At 37.4% G+C, this 27,775-nt stretch overlaps 1 protein-coding gene across 3 annotated transcripts in view; it reads right to left on the minus strand.

The window, feature by feature from the left end:
• Positions 1-27,574, minus strand: part of LOC124272457 (solute carrier family 15 member 1-like) — a 49,030-nt gene extending 21,456 nt beyond the window's left edge. Inside the window, exons 1-9 of one of the 3 annotated variants that reach the window (XM_046707631.1) lie at positions 27,262-27,574; positions 26,833-26,960; positions 17,062-17,129; positions 16,492-16,585; positions 15,562-15,703; positions 12,513-12,590; positions 11,754-11,853; positions 11,234-11,324; positions 4,327-4,404 (exon numbers count right to left, since the gene is read on the minus strand). In XM_046707631.1, coding sequence (XP_046563587.1) covers positions 4,327-4,404; positions 11,234-11,324; positions 11,754-11,853; positions 12,513-12,590; positions 15,562-15,703; positions 16,492-16,585; positions 17,062-17,129; positions 26,833-26,896 — 715 coding nt within the window. In that variant the 5' untranslated portion in view covers positions 26,897-26,960; positions 27,262-27,574. Of the gene's footprint in view, positions 1-4,326; positions 4,405-11,233; positions 11,325-11,753; positions 11,854-12,512; positions 12,591-15,561; positions 15,704-16,491; positions 16,586-17,061; positions 17,130-20,656; positions 20,725-26,832; positions 26,961-27,176 lie in introns of those variants that run through there. The other 2 variants (XM_046707630.1, XM_046707632.1) reach the window with 2 other exon arrangements.
• Between the last annotated feature and the right edge of the window lie 201 nt (positions 27,575-27,775).

The raw sequence follows: 27,775 nt of genomic DNA on the forward strand, positions 1-27,775 counted from the left end.
ATTTATAGTTAACTAAAGTACTGTCGGAAATAGAAAAAAACTGTTTTTAGGCTGTTACTTTGTATCCCTAAAAGTTACACAACAGCAACCCAGATAGCACTGATATGTTGGCCCATAGTTGGCCCATAATCACCGGTTTGGTTGGCCCATGGTTGTCAAACTGACGATGGGCCCACTTGGATATGCTCATCGGCTCCACAGTGGCCCATCATGTTGGCTCATTGTTGGGCCAACGAATGAAAATTCACACAAAACCATGGCCCATAGTTGGCCCAACGTAGTGATTTTGTTGGCCTTATGTTGGCACCACCGTGTTACAACATTTAGCTCTTTCTTGACCTTTGTACTAAACCATGGCCCATACTTGGCCCAATGAAGTGATTTAGTTGGCCTTATGTTGGCACCACCATGTTTCAACATTTAGCTCTTTCCTGGCCTCTGCAATCAGAAACATATATAAACAACACAACAAGTTAATCAAGTGAACTATTTAATTCTTTTTTTCATTGTTATTTGAACATTATTGTATTTCTTGAAAATATTCTTGTCTTAGGTCTTTTGGCTGTCGCCGCTGACAGGTTTTTCGAACTGCTCCTGAAAAAAACAACCCAAAAATTTCATGAAACTGTCAGATATCATAATTTTAGACATGAGATCTATCGTAAAAGGAAATAGTATTTGACCTTATGTTGTATTTGAAACATACAACTTAATGATTGAAAACTTCTTATTTATTGCACAGAGTGACGTTCGGATGTAGATTCTTACACTGTTATCAAGCTAAAACCAAATGATGAGAAGTATATATGCATAGTCTGTTTTGACAATCAGCAGACTGACATTAACAACAACATGTAATTGAATAACAACTGGTACATTATTGGGAGAGGCCAGATGGGGACTAAGAACAACAAATGGAATGGTGATGAAGCCAATAAACAAGGGGGGATTCAGTTGTAACAACAAGCTGATAGGGTGCTTTGATAGAGTCTATAGTTTGATTAGTTCTTCATTGGTCTGTCGCTTGCATGTGACTGCAAAATTTGGTTTTGTTGCAATTATTAGATTTTGTGTTAGTGAGCAATTCATTGGACTCAAATGAAATCAAACAGACTATGAGGTGGTGGGTTACTGGTTGAGGCTCGTGAAGACATGTTGTAGGTGGTTCCGCTCATGTTCTAGGTCATGGCTGCTGGAGCAATGTTCTTAGTGTGCTTGATCAGGGTTGAGATGACGCCAAAGTTAGTTTTAGGGGGCTGGTTTGACAAATTCGAAATCTTATCCACCAAGAATCAGGACTTCCCAAAAAGAAAACTTTTGGAAGCCATCAAAATCAGCCGCCACAAACCTTTGATCAATAGAGACCAAGGATACTACATACCATTGGGATATGAAGAACTAATCAAACTATAGACTCTATCAAATCACCCTATCAGGTTGTTACAACCTAACATTCCACCCCCTACCCCCTCCCTTCCTTGTTAATTGGTTTCATCACTAGATCCATTTGTTGTTCTTAGTCCCCAACTGGCCGCTTCCCAATTAAGTTTATTTGACAAAACATACTATGTACATGTATATATACTTCTCATCATTTGGTTGTAGTCACTTTTAGCTTGATAACGGTGTAAGAATCGAAATGTCGCTCTATACAATAAACAAGAAGTTGTCATCCATAGAGCTGTATGTTTCATTTTTGACTCACCAACTTCTAGAATGCTGTTCAAAACTTCAAACAATGTTTCATTTGGATATGACGTGTTACTACTATAACTGTGACATATATATCTGATATGATGATGTTTAGCAATTATTGGTTGTAAAGATGAATAATAGAGAGTTCTATATGGAAACAGGAGTGTAACTGACAAACACATAATGTTAATAAAGTAAACATACTAAATTTAAATAATTTAAGATGAAATGAGATTTATCAAAGTGGTTAAAACAGGCTACCTGAAGAAAAGAGTCAATTAAATCTTTTATCTACTCAATCAGTTGCCTTTCAATACAGTATGTGTCAGTTTCTTTAGCCTAAATGATGATTTAAACCAATTATTTCACAATATATTCGCAATTCAGTATCACAGAAATAACAATGCATATTTACCAGTTGAAGGCCTCCAGAAATGTAGTGTCGTCTGCTCTTTGAATATCAGGTAAAGCTATCAATGATGACAAGTTTGGTATTCAATTTGGAGAAAACAACGCTGTAAAATTCACTGCATCATAGCTGAAAGACCGGGGAAATGGATTCTTTCTTTTTGTCTGTGTAATTATTTTAACTTTCATCAAAATCTTTATAAGAAAACATGGCTAAAAATGGCCGTGTGCTCACTCTTTTATTCACAATGTTGGGCCAGCGGTGGCCCAACTTTGTGTAATAGATGTAAGATCAGGGAAAATAGGCAGAGTTTTTCAAATGTTGGCCCACTGTTGGACCAACGTGTTAAAAGCCACCGTTACTTTTAAGTCATTAAGATAACGTTGGGCCAATGTTGTCAAACTGTTGGCCAACCAACCAACCATATACCAACATTGGCCCAACACACCTTTGCTATCTGGGAAATAGCATATGTCGAAATTACCCAGTTCGGCCTAACTGGGCGTTCAGTGGGATGCGTAATGGGATATCCAGAAAAGCATGTTTACACGTAAAGTCGGGCAAAACATAGAAAAAATATGAATAGCTGCTGAAAACAATAGATCAGACTATAGATGGCATGAAATGCTCTTGCTGCCTACAGGCACAAGGGGTCATCTCTAAGATATTTTGTACTTTTTCATGTGTGTTGAATATGTCTCAGCTATTGATTAACATCTTACGTGTCTTTCTTTCATAAAGTTTACCTTGACATATGTAAAAAGGTATGATACCTGCTAACCACAGAAAAGCATCGTATTAAATATCTCAAAATATATAGATGGCATGACCACCCGCGAAGATCAACAGGACTGGATTTTATTTGTAAATTGTTATGACATGCCCAGTACTTCCCCAGTATAATTCCCCTAAAGGATTATCTGATCTTAGCTGATATCTCTATCCCCCTGCCCGACCCCAAACATCGAATGTGATACCCACCCTGGTTTTGCTTTTGAGATGACCCCTCCTATCTGTTTCATTTTGTAGTGACAGTGAGACTCCATGGTAGGTACATCCTTAATAGTTTCAGTATTAAAGTTATTATTTTGTACGTCAGCTATTGTTTATAATGAAGCTAAGTCTAATTTCAAAATGGGCATTTAAAAAGTGTCCTTTGAAATACAATACCATCGCACACTAATTTGCATAAAGCTGGTCTGTTCAAAATAAGTCGCTTTGGAAAAAACCTCATTGCTCATTTCTGCACTAATCTTTCCTCACTAAAGTCCTTTTATTACGTTTCCTATCTCTCTACCACTTAGACTGCAGTTAGGCCGAACTTGGTTTATCAGATATGTCACACTTTCACATATCAACTACATAAATTGTAGAGATAAATATGAAAAAACAGTTTTCTTCTATTTCCGACAGTAATTTCACATTGAATGATAACTTCCTCAGCTGTGATAACATAAGCCATGTGTATTTTCAAGGGTGTTCGTATAAAAGGAATAATTTCCATGACATTAAATACAGAAGCTGACCTTCCTAGAATTAGTTTAACGCATAAAGATCTGGTCTAGAATTGATCTTCAGCAACCCAGGGCCAGATTTCCCGACTTAGTTGAAGTATGTCAATGACATCCAGACATAATTATTTCCAGACCTCCGGCATTAGTGATGTTCTGATGATAAAAAAATTTCGTAAATCGATCGAAAGAAGGATATTAAAAATGATTATCGATTGTAAAAAACATATTTTCAATTAATTGGAATTTTGTTGTTTTTGTATAACAGCCTTGAATGAAGTAAACTAACCATCAAATTTGACGCATATTCACGTAGATACATGTGCTCAACAGCGTAAAGCTATGCACATTGTAAAATTTTAACCACTTTTATTGTTTAATTACAATTTCAGCGTCTTTCTTTCATACTTGCATTTCATTGCACGACAGCATTAGTTATAAAAAAACATTAATTAGAAAAAAAAAAACCTGAGGAAAACCGTTAAAATTGGTGATTACATTAAAAATGTATATATTTCGATTATAATCGATAATTGTTCACCACAATCCCCCGATAATCGATAGTGGATTTGGTTTCCGATTCCCAACACTATCCGGCATATAGCTGGACATTGCTGAGTATGGTGTTAAACAACAAAACAACAACAACTAAAATTAAAGCCAATGTATGTCTGTTTACAACTATAGTGGAAGTGTGTGTTCTATACTTACTGATCGCCAGGAACATTAGAAGGGCAGGAACACCGAAGGCAAGTGGGTAACATGTGTCTTCTATACAGTGTACATCAGCTGTAAAACCATTGTAAATACACAACATCAACATCACAAAACAACCAGGCTCAATTATTACTAAAACAGATTACAGGAGTAAAAATTAGGGGAGTGGCTCACTGACAAATCAGCAAGTACACAAGGGTCATAATAAACACAGTATTTGTATTGCTATGACCTTTGGTAACTGTGTAGTTATGCACAAGCGTATGAACACTTTGTGGATCAGGGATAGGTGTTGCACCCACCATGCACACGATTTGCCTAAAAACAAAATTTTTGTTGGAGGAAAACATTTCCTCTTCCTTCAAGGCTAAACAAGGACTGTCTAAGAGGAACCATTTTTATCCCTAACTTTGGCTGGTTAACAGAACATTACCTTCGTGTGTGTATGATATCAAATGTACCAGCACTTGCTGATTAATGTTAAAACTTCAGTAAATAAGAGTCTTATCATTTAACTAAAGCATTTATGTGTGACATAAGCCAGTGACATAAAAAAAAAAATGTATGCCGGAAGAGTTTTTACAAGTGCACCTGATAGCAAAACATCAATGAAGTTATAAGAGACAATGAAATGACAGAATTTTTCAGCAAAAATCTGTTCAAATTGTTTTTTCAATCCCCTGAGGAACTTATTTTCTAAGCGAATGAATATGCCTAAATGGAGTTAACAGGTTGTTTATTTTGGTTCACACCAAACAATGGAAAGAATGTGTTACTATGCAAGTTATTGATATTAATTTTGATGCTTTTGTTTCTTAGAAGGGAATCAATAATGTGAATGAGATAAATAAAATTCATCCTTTGAAACAGGCTTGACTAATATTGATTCAGTGTGACTCTGTTGATAGTTTCCACATCAATACATGAGAGATGAATCCAAGGTGTTGATATATTTAACATCAACAGATTCTGTGTATGAAATGACTGAAGTGAGCAAACAGAGGATGTTTGCTTCATTGATGAAATTCAGTTATTTGTTTAACACTTTCTATATTAATATTCAAGCAGGAGAATACAAAATAAAGATGATTATTAACGGACAGTATTTCGGACTATCTGGAGAAACTACACAATATACAGTTGTCTGACATTCACTGTAGAACTGTCGGAAGCTTTTCAATTCTGCTGTCATCATATGGGAACAGCTGCAGCCATTGCTACAACTCAATGCCCACAAAATATCTACTTCAATAAAACAGATCTAACTGATTTGTATTCAGTTGGATTGATGTTTTTACACTGTGTCTGATGAAATTAGCATGGATGAAATTATACATATGCTAATCTACTGAAGGAGGATTTTTTATGCATTAACAACTTGTATAAACTCCAGTATCCTTCACGAATATCTTCTCCTTGTCCATAATGCCGTGTATCACTTGCTTGATAGCGGTGCTAGCATCTACACTGAAATGTCGCACCTATTCAACGTTCGAAATACCTGCCTGCCTGACTGCCCGGGACGGGTTATTTTCAACATGGACTGCCAGATTCTCAAATTCACCTGCCCGACGGTCGGGTTAAAATTTAGACATGTATTTGAAGATATTCATCATATTTCAGGAAAACAAATCATTATTAATTCACTCGTAAAAGTAAATGATGAATTCCAATTGGATCATAAACTATGTCGCTTGTCAAACCTAAATTATTTGCGGGCAGATACGTTTTGGTCAAGTTTTACACCTAACCAGCCCTGTGGTCTGGCTGAAATGTTTGGGAGTTTCATACCCTTCTATTGCAATAAAGATGTTGTGTATCCATAACATGTGTTCCTCTTCATCATACCAGCTTTTAAATGCCACTTACAGAAGATGCTAATGTATTCTTAACAACAAACTAGGACACTCTAAGGTCCATGAAGGACATATTTTTCTTCAACTTGTTTTAGTCTTGGTATAAGACTGTGAAATGTTTAAACCAATAGTATTCCAAATTAAACTGTACAATAAGCGAATATGTACAGTAAGTACTTATCCCTATAGAACCATGATCAATTGGTATTCAAATGAATACACAATGAATTTTTGGAAAGTGGTCAAAAGGAACATATGTTATATTGGGATTACACTCCATATGTTTAGTACCAATTTTCTATTTGGTATTTGGTTTTGGATTTGAACACACAGTAGAAATTATAGTACTTTGTTATTTAGAGTCCCATCTAGGATTCGAACCAACACTCTCAGATTTGTGCACGTAATCGCCAGAGTACAAAGTCGGCAATCTAACCTGCTCAGCCTTCCACAAAAATTGAGGAGGGACAAGTGGTAGTAGATCACATACTCTGTGTGCCCCTCTTACTGGTATGTAAGGATATATTCAGGACTGAGATTGTTAGTGGCTGCACCCTTGATGGGAGTTGAAGTAGTATAAACATACGTCCCTTAATGACAGTTTTCATATATAGCAAATGTATTGTGTTCAAGTGACAATATAGTGAAAATATTGTCAATATGACTATTTATTAACTCACTATCATAATATAGCCATGGCATGGTGCAATAAATAACAATATATAGGGAATCTCACCTGAGTGTCTTTTGATATCAAATATATCACCACGTGTTGATAAAGTTACAAATATCCAAGGCTTGCCGAGGATAGTTTTATTTTATTCAACGAGTATTGATATATTTGATATCAGAAGACAGGGCAAGATTCTATTTATCATAAAAATCACTCTTCACTAGTTTTCAATGAAAAATGTACATCTCTGAAACCAGTACTGCCATCAGACTTGCAGTGCAGTGAAGTCATAACATTGTGACATCATCAAGTTTGTGATGTCATAGCATTGTGAGTCATGTATGATGTCAGGGTGATGATGTCTCCTAGGAGATATCGTTTGATCTCACACAAGCAATATCTCCTGTGGAACACAGTTTTGGATGATAAATTTTTTTATTGGCAATACTGTAGGTCTTCTTCATGGGTTTGTACGATGCAGAATTTTGTTGATTATGACCTCAAATGAGTCAACATGGAAATTACTGTTACAATCTGATGAAGCAACAATGTTGTTTTCATCACAGAAAAGATAATTGCGAGTACCAAGTGTTCCGCAACATCAGTCCTGTTCCATAAACGAGTCCCTTACATTAATATCATCATGTGCCATCGGAACTAAAAATACATCACTCTACAAACACATCAATAGTTGTTCACCTGTGGCAACTGAGAGCCACGGCAGGTCAACATTGCTAACGAGGGTGCAAGATGGTGCAAGACTGATAGCCAGATGTGACATTACAGCTCAGCCACATCACCTAATTATGAATATCTGTTAACATAAGCATGATAAGAAGTCCATTTACCCATGCTAGGTTATATTCATGTGAACGCTCTCAGCTCCAGAAAGCATAACTAAACCAATTGACTATTGTGTGCTTCATGTTCATTCCCAGCTTCCAGGGAGTATATTGCCAAAACAGTCATGAGAACCAAGAATTTTAAAAATGTATTACCTTCTCATCCTACCGGGTACCCATTGACAGATGATGAACACCTACATTTCCAAACAAAGTCACCTTATTGAGGATACACCACATGAGAAATTCACATTTTCAGAGCGGGGCAGGACCGAAGAAGAAACTATTTGTGAGTGAGTTTAATTCCAGCTATATGGCGGTGGTCTGTAAATAATCAGGTAGTCACCTAATTGTTTCATCGGCATTCTAGAAGTTGGTGAGTCAAAATAGAAACATACAACTCCATGGATGACAACTTCTTGTTTATTGCATAGACAGACGTTTCAATGTAGATTCTTATATCGTTATCAAGCTCAAAGTGACTCTGACTGACTGACTGAGTTTAGTTTTACGCCGCTTTTAGCAATATTCCAGCAATATCACGGCGGGGGACACCAGAAATGGGCTTAACACATTGTGCCCATGTGGGGAATCGAACCCGGGTCTTCGGCGTCACGAGCCAACGCGTTAACCACTAGGCTACCCCACCGCCCCCCAAAGTGACTCTACATCGAAACATCGGTCTATGCAATAAACAAGAAGTTGTCATCCAAGGTGTTGTATGTTTCAATTTTGACTCACCAACTTCTAGAATGCCGATGAAACAATTAGTAGACTACCTGAATATTTACAGACCCCCACCATATAGCTGGAATATTGCTGAAGTTGTGGTCCATAAAGTTGTGTGTTTCATTGTTAGCAGTCTAGCTGCAAAACATGGTCATCTTTTGAGACAAACACTGTACAACTTTGCATTTTTTGTGACAGCACAATCTACATTGGGCCATGTGCAAGCAGGCACTGCTACTAAATATATGTGACTCTGCTTCTGGTGAAGAAAGTTTTTACCTCGTAACATAGGTGTGAAGAATGTTGACAGGACACTGCCTAAGTTGATCATGAAGTAAAATACGGAGAAGAATGTTGTCCTTTCTTTTTTCCTGAAATGACAATATTCCTGAAATTACAAAATTCCCAAATGACATTATTCCTGAAATTACAATATTCCTGATTTCAAAACCTCCAGTGATGTCACTGTTGTCTTGCCAGGTTCTCCTTTTACTGAGTAAACCTCAACGTGCAATTTCGCTGGCATTCTCAAGAAATCCTGCGGATTTTCTACAGAACTGCCCGCATCCATGGGATGTTCCGGGGAACAGCCCTTTCGGCCCTCCCCAATTTCCCTCTGCCGCAGGCTTACTTTTTCAAATGTAACCTCGGAGTCGGTTTTGATCCTTCACATAACAATATTTCTGAATGACAATATCCCTGAAATGACCATGTTCCTGATATGACAACATTCCTGAAATAACAATATTCCAGAATGACATTATTGAATGAGCGTTATTGTGTTTGTTCTTTATTCAAAACTTCATTATTTAATTACATCTCACCTGTGAGGCATGGAACTGGTCTCCCCCGAACGCAGACACACATGGTTTGATGCCTCCTGTCCCCAGGCCTATCACCAACAGACCAATCAGAGGGCCGATCCTACAAATACCCATCAGGATCTCTCAACAACCTAAATGTACCTGTCTATCTGGGTACTCTATATGTTGTCTACACTTGAAAGTGTTTTGTTATGTCAGAGATGGTTGCTGTAATACTATGAATGTTTGATGTTCTGTCTAAAGGAGAAGGGTGTGTAGACATATTTATTTGTCTGTTCACTACTCATTTGTCATTTAAATTTGTAAGCATAATTTTTACCTTTTAGTGGAATGAAAGAATGAATGAATGAATGAATGAATGAATGAATATACTGATTACATATTACTCTTTACTATAGCCATCACTTTTTGTAGAGTAAGTGGAAAGATTAACCCAATTGAAATTGCTTCACTATGAGTGAGTGAGTGAGTTGAGTTTTACGCCACACTCAGCAATATTCCAGCTTTTTGGAGGCGGTCTGTAAATTACGAGTCTGGACCAGACAATCCAGTGATCAACAGCATGAGCATCAATCTGCGCAAATGGGAACCGATGACATGTGTCAACCAAGTCAGTGAGCCTGACCACCCGATCCCATTAGTCGCCTCTGACGACAAGCATGGGTTACTGAATATCACTATTCTAACCTGGACCTTCACGGGTTCACTATGGAGAAGTGTGAGTACCCGGTACTTACTTCTCTCTGGGTGGAAGTGCTGTAAGCGCCAGGATGAGGTTCCCGATGCAGTACACCACAGACAGGTAGAGGATGGTCCTGCAATAAACATCCTCGTTAACCTGTGTTTGAACAACTAAACTTATGCAGTCTCCTCCATCTGTGAAAATGTTGTTTTTCACTCTGTCTTCTTTGTACATCATATGTGATATAATTTCAGAAAAATTACAAAATAATACCAACAAGTGTTGAAGTGAGCACAGCTCACATATCACATATCCCTGCTTTCCACTTTGGGACATGGAAATGACTGATATTGATGTATATAAATCACATGTTGTTGACATGAAGCAAGATGGTGCAAGACTGATAGCCAGATGTGACATTACAGCTCAGCCACAATACCTAATGATGAATATCTGTTAACATAAGCATGATAAGAAGTCCATTTACCCATGCTAGGTTATATTCATGTGAACGCCTCAGCTCCAGAAAGCATAACTAAACCAATTGACTATTGTGTGCTTCATGTTCATTCCCAGCTTCCAGGGAGTATATTGCCAAAACTGTCATGAGGAGCAAGAATTTTAAAAACGTATTACCTTCTCATCCTACCGGGTACCCATTGACAGATGATGAACACCTACATTTCCAAACAAAGTCACCTTATTGAGGATACACCACATGAGAAATTCACATTTTCAGAGCGGGGCAGGACCGAAGAAGAAACTATTTGTGAGTGAGTGAGTGAGATTCCAGCTATATGGCGGTGGTCTGTAAAAATCGGGTAGTCTACTAATTGATTCATTGGCATTCTAGAAGTTGGTGAGTCAAAATTGAAACATACAACTGCATGGAAGACAACTTCTTGTCTTTTGCATAGACCGACGTTTCAATGTAGATTCTTATATCGTTATCAAGCTCAAAGTGACTCTACAGTGCAATAAACAAGAAGCTGTCATCCATGGAGTTGTATGTTTCAATTTTGACTCACCAACTTCTAGAATGCCGATGAAACAATTAGTAGACTACCTGATTATTTACAGACCCCCGCCATATAGCTGGAATATTGCTGAAGTTGTCGTCCATAAAGTTGTGTGTTTCATTGTTAGCAGTCTAGCTGCAAAACATGGCCAACTTTTGAGACAAACACTGTACAACTTTGCATTTTTTTGTGACAGCACAGTCTACATTGGACCATGTGAAAGCAGGCGCTGCTACTAAATATATGTGACTCTGCTTCTGGTGAAGAAATTTTTACCTCGTAACATAGGTGTGAAGAACGTTGACAGGACACTGCCTAAGTTGATCATGAAGTAAAATACGGAGAAGAATGTTGTCCTTTCTTTTTCCTGAAATGACAATATTTCTTAATGACAATATTCCTGAAATTACAAAATTCCCAAATGACATTATTCCTGAAATTTCAATATTCCAGGTTCTCCTTCTACTGAGTAAACCTCAACGTGCAATTTCGCTGGCATTCTCAAGAAACCCTGTGGATTTTCTACAGAACTGCCCGCATCCATGGGATGTTCCGGGGAATAGCCCTTTTGGCCCTCCCCAATTTCCCTCTGCCGCAGGCTTACTTTTTCAAACGAAACCTCGGAGTCGGTTTAATCCTTCACATAACAATATTTCTGAATGACAATATCACTGAAATGACCATGTTCCTGATATGACAACATTCCTGAAATAACAATATTCCAGAATGACATTATTGAATGAGCATTATTGTGTTTGTTCTTTATTCAAAACTTCATTATTTAATTACATCTCACCTGTGAGGCATGGAACTGGTCTCCCCCGAACGCAGACACACATGGTTTGATGCCTCCTGTCCCCAGGCCTATCACCAACAGACCAATCAGAGGGCCGATCCTAGAAATACCCATCAGGAACTCTCAACAACCTAAATGTACCTGTCTATCTGGGTACTCTATATGTAGTCTACACTTGAAAGTGTTTTGTTATGTCAGAGATGGTTGCTGTAATACTATGAATGTTTGATGTTCTGTCTAAAGGAGAAGGGTGTGTAGACATATTTATTTGTCTGTTCACTACTCATTTGTCATTTAAATTTGTAAGCATAATTTTTACCTTTTAGTGGAATGAATGAATGAATGAATGAATGAATGAATGAATGAATGAATGAATGAATGAATGAATGAATACTGATTACATATTACTCTTTACTATAGCCATCACTTTTTGTAGAGTCAGTGGAAAGATTAACCCAATTGAAATTGCTTCACTATGAGTGAGTGAGTGAGTTGAGTTTTACGCCACACTCAGCAATATTCCAGCTTTTTGGCGGCGGTCTGTAAATAATCGAGTATGGACCAGACAATCCAGTGATCAACAGCATGAGCATCAATCTGCGCAAATGGGAACTGATGATATGTGTCAACCAAGTCAGTGAGCCTGACCACCCGATCCCATAGTCGCCTCTTACGACAAGCATGGGTTACTGAAGATCAATATGCTAACCCGGACCTTCACGGGTTCACTATGAAGAAGTGCAAGTACCCGGTACTTACTTCTCTCTGGGTGGAAGTGCTGTAAGCGCCAGGATGAGGTTCCCGATGCAGTACACCACAGACAGGTACAGGATGGTCCTGCAATAAACATCCTCGTTAACCTGTGTTTGAACAACTAAACTTCTGCAGTCTCCTCCATCTGTGAAAATGTTGCTTTTCACTCTGTCTCCTTTGTACACCTTATGTGATATAATTTAGAAAAATTACCAAAATAATACCAACAAGTGTTGAAGTGAGCACAGCTCACATATCACATATCCCTGCTTTCCACTTTGGGACATGGAAATGACTGATATTGATGTATATAAATCACATGTTGTTGACATGAAGGAAAAACAAATCTAGATACAGAGAATAAACCACATATTGGTACATGACAGTAAGAAGACAATGAAAAGTGAAAAGTTACATCACACTTTGAATAATCACATTTTGTAAAATAAATAGCAAAGGGCACATATATGGGTGATGATTAACTTGTGTGTTAAGTTCGGGGAATCTAGCATGTATAGTTTCGGTGATATGCCCCGGACAAGATAACCATCAAACACATTTTGCACTAAGTCATGTTTCCATAAAAACTAGTGTTGGGAATTGTTTAAAATCTCAGAATTGATGATTGGTTCATTACAACCGATCAATCATCGAAAATAATTGGTTAGCGTCATTTATTAAATTCTTCTGGTTATGTTTGTTAATGCACAAAAAATATAGAAAAAAAACTATGTAGTTCAAAATGCACAAATTGCACAAAATGCATTTACAAATTTCACATCTTTAAAGGAACATAAATTTTCTCTGGAGTCTTTAAGATAAATTCAGTCATGACAAGGAACGAGCTTGTAGTGCTTATGAAATATAACAGACAAAACCAACCTTCTGAAATATATTGTTATTGCAAACAAGTGTTCCAAATTTGTTTGTGTTCGATTATGAGTAAACATCGATTGCTTGGTCGTTTAGTCTTTGCGACCAATTATTTCAATTAATCGGACCATCACTAATGGAAACAGCAAAAACAAAAATTCTGATAAACTTTAAAATAGCAAAAGGCACATCTATGGGTAATGATTAACATGTGTGTGAAGTTTGGTGGACCTAGCATACATACTTTTATAGATATGCTCCAGACAAAATTTCGGGATGTAAAGATGGATGGATTGACAGAATAAACGCTATATATCCCCGTTACTTTGTAGTGGGTGTATAAAACTCTTTGATGGAGCTGCTTGAATCTGCTTATGACTGCATGTGTTCAATTTACATACTCGGCATTAAACTCATGATCAACATGAGCAGTCTCCTTTTTATAAAAAAAAAGGAGTTAAAATCGCTCATATTATTACCTCATACAATCAAACTGTATCAAAATTCTAAAGTTTTTCAGTGTAATCTCTATTCAGTGCAGACTATACTAACATGTCAACTGCATCTATAACTTTTTAAATATTTTGGAGTGAGTATGGTTTTACGCCGCTTTTAGCAACATTCAGCAATATCACAGCGGGGGACATCTGAAATGGGCTTCAAACATTGTACTCATGTGGGGAGTCGAACCTGGGCCTTCGGCATGACGAGCGAACGCTTAAACCACCAGGCTACCCCGCCGCCTTAAATATTTTGGAAACGGAGACCAGAGTAGAAACACACATGTCCAGTCACTGGTAAAGCACAGTGTTGGAGAAAATGATATTTCATGGATATTAAATGAGAATACACTGTGTGAGCCAGGTATTGATTTGCCATAATACAAACTGGTAGCATCTGCCAGGCACGAGTATATTAGAAAAATAACATAGAAATATGACTGTCAGCTATAAAACACAACCATGAAATTATGTACACAGATGTGTTTGAGTTGATGTAAACACAAAAACATACATACTTAACTCTCTGTCAACACAGTATTTTCCCAGTACAATGACAATCCTTAAAAGGGAGCACACTTTTCATGAGGGATTAGTTCCTGTTTTGAGTACATATTGGATAACCTGTGAAGATCCAGGTTAGAGGTGAGGTGAAATTGGGTTTACGTCGTGCTTGAGAATATTTCGCTCATATGACGACGTGCATGCGTGTGTATGTGTATGTGCGGCTGCTTGTACTAGCCCAGACTTAAGCTGGTTTTATAGTGCTAGCCCACTGAGATACCACGCCGCAGTGAAGCATGAATACCCCACTCAGACACATTATACTGACTCCAAGCCGACCAGTCCTTGTTGTACCCATTAATGCCTAACGCCAGGCAGGGACCAACAAGTACAATATTTTAACGTCTTTTGGTATGACGCGGTCGGGGATCGAACCCGCGACCTTCCGCTCTCCGGGCGGACGCTCCAACCACTACACCACGAAGGCGGTCTCCAGGTTAGAATTGGTCTTCAGCAACCAATGCTTGTCGGAAGAGGCAACTAACGGGAATGAGTGGTCAGTATCGCTGACTTGGTTGACACGTCATTGTATCCCAATTGTACGGATCGATGATCATGTTGATCACTGGATTGTCTGGTCCAGACTCGATCATTTATAGACTGCCGCCATGTAACTGGAAAATTGCTGAGTGTGGTGTTACACAAACTGGATCACAATATGGACTTAACAAGGAAGTTTACCACCCACCCCTCTTCCCCATAACTCCCCAAGGTCTGTTACTGGGATTGTGAAGATCCGGGTAGAATAGGTCTTCAGCAACCCATGCTTGCCAGAAAAGGCGACTATGCTTGTCGTAAGAGGCGACTAACAGGATCGGGTGGTCAGGCTCGCTGACTTGGTTGACACATGTCATCGGTTCCCAATTGCGTGATCGATGCTCATGCTGTTGATCACTGGATTGTCTAGTCCAGATTCGATTATTTACAGACCGCCGCCATATAGCTGGAATATTGCTGAGTGCGGCGTAACACTAAACTTACTCACTCACTCTCTCTGTTACTGGCATTGCTTGAGAACCCATTCTGAGGGGGACCCTGTTATACTGCAATCATGAAAAGTATTCTCTGTTCTGGAGATCCTCCATTTTGAGTTTCACTGACATGCTAATGTGCATCACCTGTATCTCCCGATGTAGCCGTCGGCGATGATGGCGCCAATGATGGGGGAGAAGTAGGCCAGCATGCTGGATCCATGGTAGATGGCTGTCGCACTGTCCGGGGTGAACCGTAGCCAGTTGGTCAGATACAGGACAAGGATGGCTGAAAGTAGAGCCATCATTATTAGAAAGCTCATCAACCTATACATACATCCCCTGATCACTGATGAACATAATCATCAGGAGTGAGTGAGTGAATGAGTTAAAATCAAAGTCAATATGACAATAGTAAACACACCACAATCAATTGCCATCAAGTGTTGTCATTACAACAATCATCACCATGATCACAAGCAAACATTTATATCTGTATTAAACTTCATTAAAGTGAAATAATCATCCAGTGTTCTTAGTTATTACCCAATACTGTGATTACAGCAGTAAGCTGTAACAAGAGGCATCAGAAGATGATATATCCCCCCGGCCCCCACATATTTGAAAGACCAAATCATCTGACAGTTACTTAAAGTCCAAATCGTTTCCATGGAAATCATGAAAAATATAAATGCAAAAAATCTGTAAATAGCAAAAGGCACCACCTCAGGTTTTGTTTGATATATGTACCAATTTTTGTTGAAAAATACAGAACGGTTTTTGAGTTATGCTCCGGAAACAAAATGATAATGGACACACGGACGAGGTGTCGACTATATCCCCATTACATGCCGGGGGGATAAAAATGCTGACACAGCATTGAATGCAATATTCACTCACTCACTCACTGTGTAGTAAAATAGGCACATGATGTGGCACTTTGATTCAATACACTATTTCACAACTTTCTAGCTTGACTTTGATGACATTTTTCACAAAAAAACCCATGTTCTTGTGCATTCAACACTGTTTTTCTAACAGAGTAACAGATGTACCAAAAATATGGAATATACTCACTTCTCAAACCATAATAGCAGAATCTCTCGCAGAACTCAGTCCCCAAGATAAAGAATATACTGGGAGGGTAGCGAGCCCTCCGGGTCAGAATATTCTGCAACAACAACAACACAATCCTTACTACAGAGGATCAGACTACTGAGGTGCTGATAAGTAATTATCAAAGAACTATACATGTCAACAACAGAATAATCATTTTAATTTATCAGCCAATACAAAGTCTGGAAAGACTTCCGCCTGTATCCCCTTAAATTTCATTTTCAAAGCTAGGATTTCATTTTGTAAAATTATCTTTAAAATTTGGGGGGATAGGGCGGAAGTCTTGCCAGAAGTCCAACTGGCATAAAGGCTGAATAGTGTTGAAAATAACATGAAAAAGTCACCGAAAACTTATTGAAATGACCAAGTATTTGCGAATAACTACAGCACCATTTATTAAATCAATAACTATATTGCTCTACATATTCAATGTTAAACTAATCAAGTTAAAATGTAAACAGATCTTAATGCTAAACTCAGGTTGAGGCCAACTGCTTGTGAACTAATTGCTACACCAATATTTCAACTGACCTTGACACGACCCCAAGCCTTTCCGCTGACCTTCTCAACATTGTTGCCATTTTTAAGGAGTTTTTCATCTGAAAGAGATATTGAATTAGTTTTCTTATTTTTATAAAACAATTATATAAAGACCATTATAAGGAAACATAACAATGCTTAATCATTAGTCACTAGGATGACAAGACAGAAAGGACCAAGGAAGAAGACTGACCGAGTTTGGTTTTACGCCGCTTTTAGCAATATTCCAGCAACATCACGGCGGGCCAAGGAAGAAGAATAACAACAACAAACAGAGCAAAGAAAATTTAAAACCCCCGAAATACATGCATTCACAGTTATCTGTCTTTTTAGATTTGATTTCTTAATTAAGACTTAATCCTTTCAGGAAACTGTCTAGATTATTTTTCATATTCACAAAAACAAAAGGGGGTAAAACTATGAGGCATATTTGCATAAAAGAAAGAGCACATTATCATGATTGTCTTTAAACACATAATACATACACTGAGGGAAATTTAAAGAAATTTAAGATTACATTTACAACATTAGAACATTATTTCAATATGAATATTTACTTAGCAATATTAATTTATGAATGTTTGAATTAAGTAAATGCCTTATATATAATTATGGACAATATCTGGAAAAATATCAAAAATATCAAACAATTAATTAGGCATTTTAATTAAAAATAAGATAACAAGATGATAACAGTTTGAAGTCTAAAGGTTTGCAAAAAATGGAACAATGAATTTGCACTGTGCCGAACATCAAGTGCATTGTTGATTGTCAACAGAATTTACAAATTATACAGACCAATAAACCTCACTATGGATGGTTTCAGGAATGCATGCACCAATCAGCATGCATTGTGGGAAATACCTGGTCAATAACACCATATATATAACAGTAAACAAAACATGCTGATATATTGTTAAGACATGCATGTAATTATGCTTTAATATCCATGACAACATGTGTATGATGTCACATGCACTTTTTGTAGACATAACAAACATCTGGGCTGCTGTGGCCTCTAAAAGATCTAGGATCCCTTATAGATCCACCACTATTGCCTGAATCCCAGGCAGCATAAATTATTAACACATACTTAACATAAATCTCAAAATATTGAGTGAGTAAGGTTTTACACCACTTTCAGGAATATTCCAACAATATCACAGAAGGGGACACCAGAAGAAGGGTTCAAACATTGTACACATGTTGGGAATTGAACCCAGGTTTCAGAGTGACGGGTGAATGCTTTAACCACCAGGCTACAGAATCCCCATTTCGCCCTCAGCTTTGTGTAGCCCATAACTGCCTGAAATTTCATCATATTGCATTTATTACGCATTTATACTGTTACTGTCAGAGCAACTATTGAGTTCATTATTTTTCATTGCATCATATTTTTCTCATAACGGACTACTACTGTGTAATTTGAAGATCTTATGATGGGTTTTCGTTTTTCCTACATAGCAACGTTAACTCAAGCAGAGTCAAAACATTTTGAATCAATAAAGGCTTTTGCAAGGACTAAATCAAATCATATTTAACAGCGAAACAGCTATATCGTTAATGAGGTATTCCTGCATTTTCTAAATGTTCTGGCACAGCTGATTAGCTGATTGTAATGGCAACCATTATTGGCAGCAGGTGTTGGAAAAGCAGCATTCAGCCTGACAATATGAGATGATGCTAGCAAGAATGATATTTTCAATTCAGCAACAACACAACTAGGAAATATAAAGACAGAAATACATCAGGCTAAAAGCAAACATTGTGATTCTCAATGACCTTAGCAAAATGAACATTCAGCTATTTTTTATCAATTTGAAAAATATTACAATCACTGTGTCAGGTAGAATTAATAAAAGTCAGTCATAAAATATATTGACCAAAATTCTCCAGCAATAAAAGATTTTTTCTCTCTTTGAAAATGGGTACAAGCGTGGTACCAAAATATTTATCATAAAAGAGCAGAAACAAGATGCGGCCATGCTTTGTAATGGCAATCAGCACAAAAGAACCAAGCAATTTGAATCCTTGCATAATAAAAGGTAACTGGGATACTCAGATCTACCACAGATTTATGTTTATGGATAAAAAATGTGTACAAATCTCGACATATTTGAACCCCTTTACACATCTATTTTTCAAAAGAAATTTCTAAAAAGTTGGTGGATGACAAAGAAGATATGCATAACATCTTCTCTACTATGCTGTAATAGTGACAATATGTCAATTCAGTATAGATCCTTGAACCATTACCAAGCAAGATTATTAGAATGGCAATTCCAACCCATCTAGTGATCTATGAAACTGATTAAGCAAAGGCTGTATCTCCTTCTTCATATCATCCCATCTATGCCCTAGTATACATAATCCTGTTTCCTTCCAGTCAGTGGGGTGGCCCAGTGGTTAAAATGTTTGCTTGTCATGCCAAAGACAAGGGTTCAACTCCCCACATGGATGCAATATGTGAAGCCCATTTCTGGTGTTCCCCACAATGCATCACCTTCCCAATATAATCCTGTGCTATGATCCTGTTATACAATGATTTAGGCATCTGAACTGAAACGTCGCTATTACATTTATGATACACCGTATTTCCTCTAATAAGCGCCTGGATGCTTACTTTGTTCAACAGACTTCCAGACCCGGCACTTATTGGAGTCCCAGCGCTTATTCAAATGTTCATCTGGCACCAGATCCCATACATATTTATATACATGATACCCCCTGATTGCAGCTTCGACGATTACATAATATCCATCACCTGTGCCATGTGTAGGACAGGAAGTTATGACTAAAGGGACTGTAGGATTTAGTCTAAATAAATCTATTTTTGGATCCAGGGAGAATACATTTATAAAAAATGTACTAGGCGCTTCTAAGAGACCCAACACTTATTTGAGGCCTGGGGCATATTTCTTAAACCGCTTATTTACCCCCAGCGCTTATTAGAGGAAATACAGTAATAGATCTTTATCCATAAAAGTTATCTACTTTGCAAACATGATATCTCATTAACATGTAGATACTGAGACAGTGATAACAGTGTGAACAGGTGTATGTCCATGTTTTGGGGTACAAAGTATCAAATATTGTGAACATTTATTTTACTCATAAGTGAAGCATCTTTGGAGCACCTGCACCCTTGGACATGTTGAATGTAAGCACCATGTATAATAACTGAAGCCATTGCACTTGACAACACCTCACCATACAACACAAGACACCTCACAATACGACACCAAGACACCTCACTGTACAATACCATGCCCCGACTTCTCGAAACAAACTTAAGTTTTTACTCAAATTTCAAACTGAGTTTGACAATTTGAAACAGCTGTATTTTTAACTCAAGTGCACTTTTAAAATGAAAAAGCCCAAATAACTTAAGTTATCTATCCACAAAACTCAAATTGTCTACTATATTTGAGTTTAATGTCGATTTCAGCTCATTCTGGGAAATGGATTTTCTCAAATTTGAGTAAAAACTCTAACTTAAGTTTGTTTCGAGAAATCGGGGCCAGGACACCACACTATGTTACAACGTGAGTGGGAGAGAAAGATCCATCATCATCTGCCCGCCTACCTTCCCCAGAAGCGAGAAGATCAAACAGAGTTTCATCTTCTTGATCACTCTCAGCCATCATCCTCACACTGTCAGAAACAAACACACCCATGTTGGCTCTTCAGAAACCACAGTACCAGAGGTAATGGAGCTCACCTTATTATTCAGTAATATTGGTTGGTTGTTTAACGCCGCACCCAGCAATATTCCAGCTATATGTCGGTGGTCTGTAAATAATCATGTCTGGACCAGACCATCCAGTGATCAATAGCATGATCACGATCTGGGCAAATTGGGATACGAAGACACAATGGTCATATGATGAGCATGACCACCCAATCCTGTTAGTCATCCATTACGACAAGCATGGACTGCTGAAGACCAATTCTAGCCCGGATCTTCACATGTCTATTCAGTAATAACATTTAAGTGGTAAGGAAGAGACTAAGGTAATATTTTGTATAAGACAACTTCATTTTTCCACTTATTACTTCATGAATATTTTAAAACCATGTCCAACGGTTTCTGAAGAAGTGAGATACGAGTGATGTTTGTTTATTTAACTAAAATGAGCTGTTGTGATGGCTATTTTAAAAATTTCCACCTGAAAAGATAACTTTGCAGTAGTTACAGACAAATAGGCTGTTTAATGCGAAAATGATATTCATGTGTAAAGCAGGTTTGGGAAAGAAGTGTTAACAAATGAACAGACACCCAGAGATATATCACATAAGCTCATCTTGATGACATACACGAAGTCAAGGTGAACTAAAAAGTATGCCATGGTTTTATTCTTAAAGGGGCACTGATCCAGAGCAATGAATGTTTCATGCCAAAAATTGCCTATCTGTCAGGATGTCAGTCCCTGCTCCCTCTACCATGAGAGACACAGGGGCTGGGCAGCTGTCCACCGTGGCAGAATTTCTTCAACTTAAACAATGAAACACTAAGAATGGTGGATGCCTATCAGATGCTGTTAGGGACCCATTTTGTTGTGTGGGGAGCTAGTGTGGGTCATGTGTGTTTGTGTGTGTGTACTGTGGGTGTCATCAATTTGTGTGTGTGTGTGTGTGTGTGTGTGTGTGTTATGCTTGTGAAATGATGAGAAGGAGGGTCACCCATTTTGTTCTGGGGAGCTTTCATCAATTTTGTACCTACTTACCTCAGTAAATGTTTAGATTCTTCTAGCATCAGGTTGATTTAGTTTACAGATTCAAATAAATCAAATGTGCAGTTTTACATAAAAATATGTTTAAAATTATGCTTGGAAATTATGGGAAGGGGAAGGGGGTCATTGATTTTGTACATGACATGCAGGGGGGTCACTTATTTTGTACATAAATTTAGGGGTGGTCATTGACATTGTACATGCTTCTCCATAAAAATCATCATCACTCCCCCTAGCCATAAATTATGAACGGTCCCTTATTATCCCTGGTGATGCTTGTCTGATGGTAATAAAATAATCCCAGCAGTGTAGGCTTGTTTGGATTTTCTGATGCGTGCATGGTATGATGATTGATCCAATTTGATTCTATTTCTGTGTTATTTTACTTGGATATTAACCATGTCATGTAACTGTACTGTCTATTGACCTATGATATTAAAACTGCACATTTGATTTATTTGAATCTGTAAACTAAATCAACATCACTTTCCCATTGCTAGAATAATCTCAACGTATACTGAGGTAAGTAGGTATATAAAGTTTTTAACGTAAGTACACAGCAAATGCTTACTTGTATTCTTATGCAACAATAAAATTCTGTTCGTTTCCTCAAAACACCGTTGGCCCCTAAATGTTTTTAGCCAATTAACATTGCATGCAATACAGCGATTACTACTCCCTTGCTGTAACCTATGTCTGGTGGTATAAACCTACACCTGTTTATTTGTCATCTTTCACTTGATGGGCAGTTAATGAATTTATAACAGGTATAATAAGTGGTAACTCCACTCAGATTACCCGACAAAGGTTCCCATTTGGCATTTCTCGTGTCTGGTGTATATACTCAACATTGTTAATTAAGGTCTGATGTGGCAAATGTATTACATCTTATGTAATATGTGCATAAATATAGTGCAGCAAGGGGAAAGTTAAAGAAACATCAATCAAAGGATTAACTGATAACACGCTGATTGATTAATTACTTTTATGTTGCACAGCAGATTTGTCAAAAGGTAGTGTGTGTGTATGTAGATTTACTAATCTATTCAGAATACACCCTGTCATTAAGTGCCTGTGTAAAAACGACACCCTTCCTTCAAAGGATTAACCGCAATACACTGAAACGTCGCGTGTATTGCATCGACTGCAATAAAGATGTTGTCTATCCATAAAAAACGCTCCTGTTCATATCGTGAGGTGAAATTGGGTTTTATGTCGTGCTTGAGAATATTTCGCTCATATGATGACGTGCATGCGTGTGTATGTGTATGTGCGGCTCATTGTACTAACCCAGACAGTGTTATAATAATATTTGATAAAGCTGGTTATCATAGTTATGCCATTTTGTTATCATTTATCATAATAATGCCATTTGTTATCATAATAATGCCATTTGTTATAATAATGTCATTTGTCATAATAATGCCATTTGTTATCATAATAATGTCATTTGTAATCATAATAATGTCATTTGTTATCATAATAATGTCATTTGTTATCATAATAATGTCATTTGTTATCATAATAATGCCATTTGTTATCATAATAATGCCATTTGTTATCATAATAATGTAATTTGTTCTCATAATCATGAAGAGGGAAATATTAATGAGTGAAAAAGATTTCATCTTTGTTGATCAATGTCGGATATTTACTGAAAGAGAAAAAATAAGGGATCACATGAAAGCACAAGTGTTCCTTTATTTGTTTCCAGGTTTCTTCACAAGCTATGTGATACAACGCTATGTGATACAACGCTATGTGAAGAAACCTGGAAAAAAACAAAGGAACACTTGTACTTTCATGTGATCCCGTATTTTTTCCCTACAGTATACACATCATACAGATATTACCACTTGCACTTGTGAGTGGCACAGCAGAGATGGCAACCCAGTCAAGATTTCATCTGGGTACTCACGGGGGAAAAACAATAACAAAAGGAACAACCAGTCCTAGGGAATTGCTCTGGATCAGTGCCCCTTTAAACAGGAAAGATTCATGCAACATACAAACATAGATGCCTGCAGAATGTTTTGTGAAGGTTAGCTAACTGTTTACACACATTCTATCATTTCCATCACCACCACTATTTCATACAAATAGCTGATGTTCATCATCATCATCATCATCATCATCATCATCAGTGTTAGAAATATAGCAGGCTTAAAACGCTTGTTTCTTTTGCCATGGCATTTGAATATATAGACTAAAACCAATCATTTTTAACATCAGGGTTTTAACACAAACATTAAATACCATATTTTGAACACTGATTATCACACTACAAGTTTGATCATGAGGTATACAGCAAAAACAATTTGAGAGTTGCTACAAAGATGGCTAATCACATGCATATTTTTATCATGGAATCACATCATGCTGTTAGGGCTGTCATCCTTCATCATTAATTCAGCAAGTTGAATAGGCCAATCTAAGGTACACCAGCCAATCAAACTCTGGCTTCAGCTCAGAAATTTATCCAAGGCTCTGAACTAAATTGCATTAACCTAGAAAAATGGGGAAAATATCATTATTTTATTCAAAATTGTTTTTTGTTTAAATTGCATTTTCGTAAATCCAGGTGAGAACTGGTCTTCAGCAACGCATGATAGTTGTAAGATGTGACTAACGGGATCAGGTGGTCAGTTGCTAACTTGGTTGAAACATGCATGTCATCGTATCCCAATTTCAAATATTGATGCTCATGATGTTGATCACTGGATTGTTTGGTCCAGACTCGATTGTTTAAAGACCACTGCCATATAGCTGAAATATTGCTGAATACGGCATTAAGCAAAACGAAACCAAAATGTGCCCAGGACATGGATGTGCTGTTGAGAGATACTAATAAATACAAGTTAAAGAATGAAGTTAAAGAACGCCCTATTCTTTTGCATCACTATAGTCTACCTGCCATAGCATAACAGAGTAACTAGGAGTAAGACAGAATCGTTCATAATATGAACATGGTTGAAGTATGACTGCAATGTGACACATGGGATGTGACAAGTGATCTATCATTTGTTTACACACAGTGACATACACCTGGCACATGAACAAGCTCTAATGATAACACCAAGCATATATAATCAATACCCAGCTAGCTATTTATTCATTTACCTGAATAAATTGGTATGGTAAACTGAAGACCATGCAAATTGGAAGTGGACAAAGGATTATGCCGCCAAGAGAACAGAATCAATTACAAACTGGATGCTCTTTTTTTTCAGGAATAATTATTTTTGTTGCAATTTATATTTTATTTCTGAGTCCCTGTTTCAGACAAAACCAGAAGCTTGACCCAAATCAGATGAGAAATTATAGAAGTAAGGTTATTACAAGAGTTCAAAAAGCTATTATTATGCATGTTAATTGTGTTAGTGAGGTTCATATTAGAGATATTATGGACTCAAGATATTTTTAAGATTTAACACTGACATAGACACTCATTCACACTCAGATTCACTCACAGTTTGCACTAAATCATAAAAGGTTCATATAGCCCCTTCAAAACATAAATTTATGTAATGGTAATCAAAAATTGTTGTTGTTTTTCATGAATAAAATGGTTTCACTGATGGTTTAACTCCAGGTTTTAATTCACTTGTGTTTTTGTGTCTAACACTGGAACATGTTTTTGGACCAAGAAAACATTTATTTATGGTCAAATTTGACGATTGTGTTGTTTATGACATATAGCACCAGTACATGTTCTTGTTATAGAAAATATTTATCTCAAAGATATAAGAAGTTCTGAATATACAATTCACGTCTGCCAATTGTTGATCCTGGAGGTAAGAATTTTATCTCTCCAATCATGAGAGAGACGTAATTTGTAGAAACAGTTTTGTAACAAGAAGATTTGTTTGTTGTTAAACACCGTACTCAGAATTTTCTAGGTATATTGTGGTGGTCTGCAAATAATCAAGTCTGGGCCAGACAAGCCAGTGATAAACAGCATGAGCATCAATCTTCACAATTGGGATATGATGATGTGTCAACCAAGTCAGTGAGTCTGACCACCCGATCCTGTTAGTCGCCTCTTACAAAAAGCATGGTTGCTGAAAACCAATTCTAACCCGGATCTTCACGGATTGTAACAAGAAGAACGTGTAACCATGGCACCTCCAGTGCAGACAGGTAATGTTGATAAATGTCAAAACTGTTGTTACATATTATTAAACTGGATGTAAATTATGTTATTTTTTGGCTTGATAATGATACATCAAACCAAGGAATTGTGTTGCTCTTTGCATTCATTTGTTTTGTTGTACGTCACACTTTTCACATATTTTGATACTGACATACGCCTGATACCCTTAGTTGTGACAGATGTCACAAGAAATGTCGGAGGTTGCATGCCAATACGATTTTGTTGGTTGGTGTGCGCTGTTTAAGGCCACACTAAACAGTATTCCAGCTATATGGCGGCGGTCTGTAAATAACCAAGCCTGGACCAAACAATCCAGTGATCAACAGCATGAACATCGATCTACACAATTGTCAGCCAAGTTATGCCAACAGGAAACAAAGAAACTGACATGAGATGTTGGCAGTGGGGAAGCAGATCTCAAGGCACATTTGAAAACGGATCTATTTCAGCATGAAATTATACAAGCATTGGTCACATGTCAATATGGAACTACTGACTGTGAAAACTGAATGCACTTCTAATAGACCCACAGGCATACACTGAGCAACGAAACATCTGCCGTTTTCATCAATCCTACAGAAATAAACTAACCGTAGATATTCAAGTATATTCCCTGCAAAGCTATATACTGATTATACACAATATGGTAGATGATGGAAATATACATAATTAAATCAAACTGCAAAACAAACTTCAACAGTTTATACATATTAACGAATCTCAAAAACTGAGACCAGTATACTGATTATACACAATATGGTGGATGATGGATGTATACATAATTAAATCAAACTGCTAAACAATCTTCTACAGTTTATACTGTATACAAATCTCAAAAACTGGGACCAGTAAGGCCTCTGTTTGAACAGCCTGTACCTTTGTTTGGTTGCGGTGTAGAAGTCGGCGTTGGTTCTTCAAGTGATCCGTAGCCTACCTCCATGGTAACTTTCACCCTGATGATTTCACTGAAGTGTCGGCATATTACAGTGAGAATCCATATATAGCTGTTGAAGGACAAAACGAAAACATGAATATAATAAAGATAGCAGATCTATACTGTGAAACCATTGAAATAAGAAATATAGATCTGTCACATGTTTACTACATCTGCCCATTACGAATACTGTACAGGAACCCATTAGTAGATCTACAACTAGACGACCCAAACAGCCAATATTCACAATTCCTTTAAATGACAGGATGCTGAATAAAAAACTAACCGTTCTCTGACAGGTTGGGGCCAGTACAGTACCGATTTAATGACACAGAGGACGCTGGACGGATAGCTTACGCTTATACACCCACCTTAGTATCAGGTTCCCTTGCAATACTTATATTTCACAGCTGTGATTCAGAAACAGCTAGTCTTTCATATCCTGACGCCGGTGCAAAATACAACTTCTTTAACTGTTCCTATCTGCTAATTAAATAGACCACACACACAAAATATTTAAAAAATCCCGACTAATTATTAGCTTCACAAAACATGAATCGATATGCAATTAAACGTTTGGCGAAGCACACGAATACATAGACAATATTGGTTAAGGGAAGCATCAAGGTGCTCGAATGATTGTTATGATATCCAGACAGCTGTTGAGTGTCAACACGCAAACAAGTCCACGCCCTCTAACGTCTACTTCATGCAGAATTTAGAGTTACTTCCCTTCTACTTACGGAGCCAAACAGGTTGCGTGCCACCCCGATGTGGCGTACGGGCGTAAAAAACCACGAGGGAAAGGCTTATGGTTATATCTATTACAGATCGTAAATTAAACATATGTGTGGATCTAATGATGCTGGCAGAGTTAAGAATAGT

Source organism: Haliotis rubra, unplaced genomic scaffold (genome assembly GCF_003918875.1).
Source record: "Haliotis rubra isolate DU_JTF1 unplaced genomic scaffold, ASM391887v1 Scf17, whole genome shotgun sequence".
Lineage (NCBI taxonomy): Eukaryota > Metazoa > Mollusca > Gastropoda > Lepetellida > Haliotidae > Haliotis > Haliotis rubra.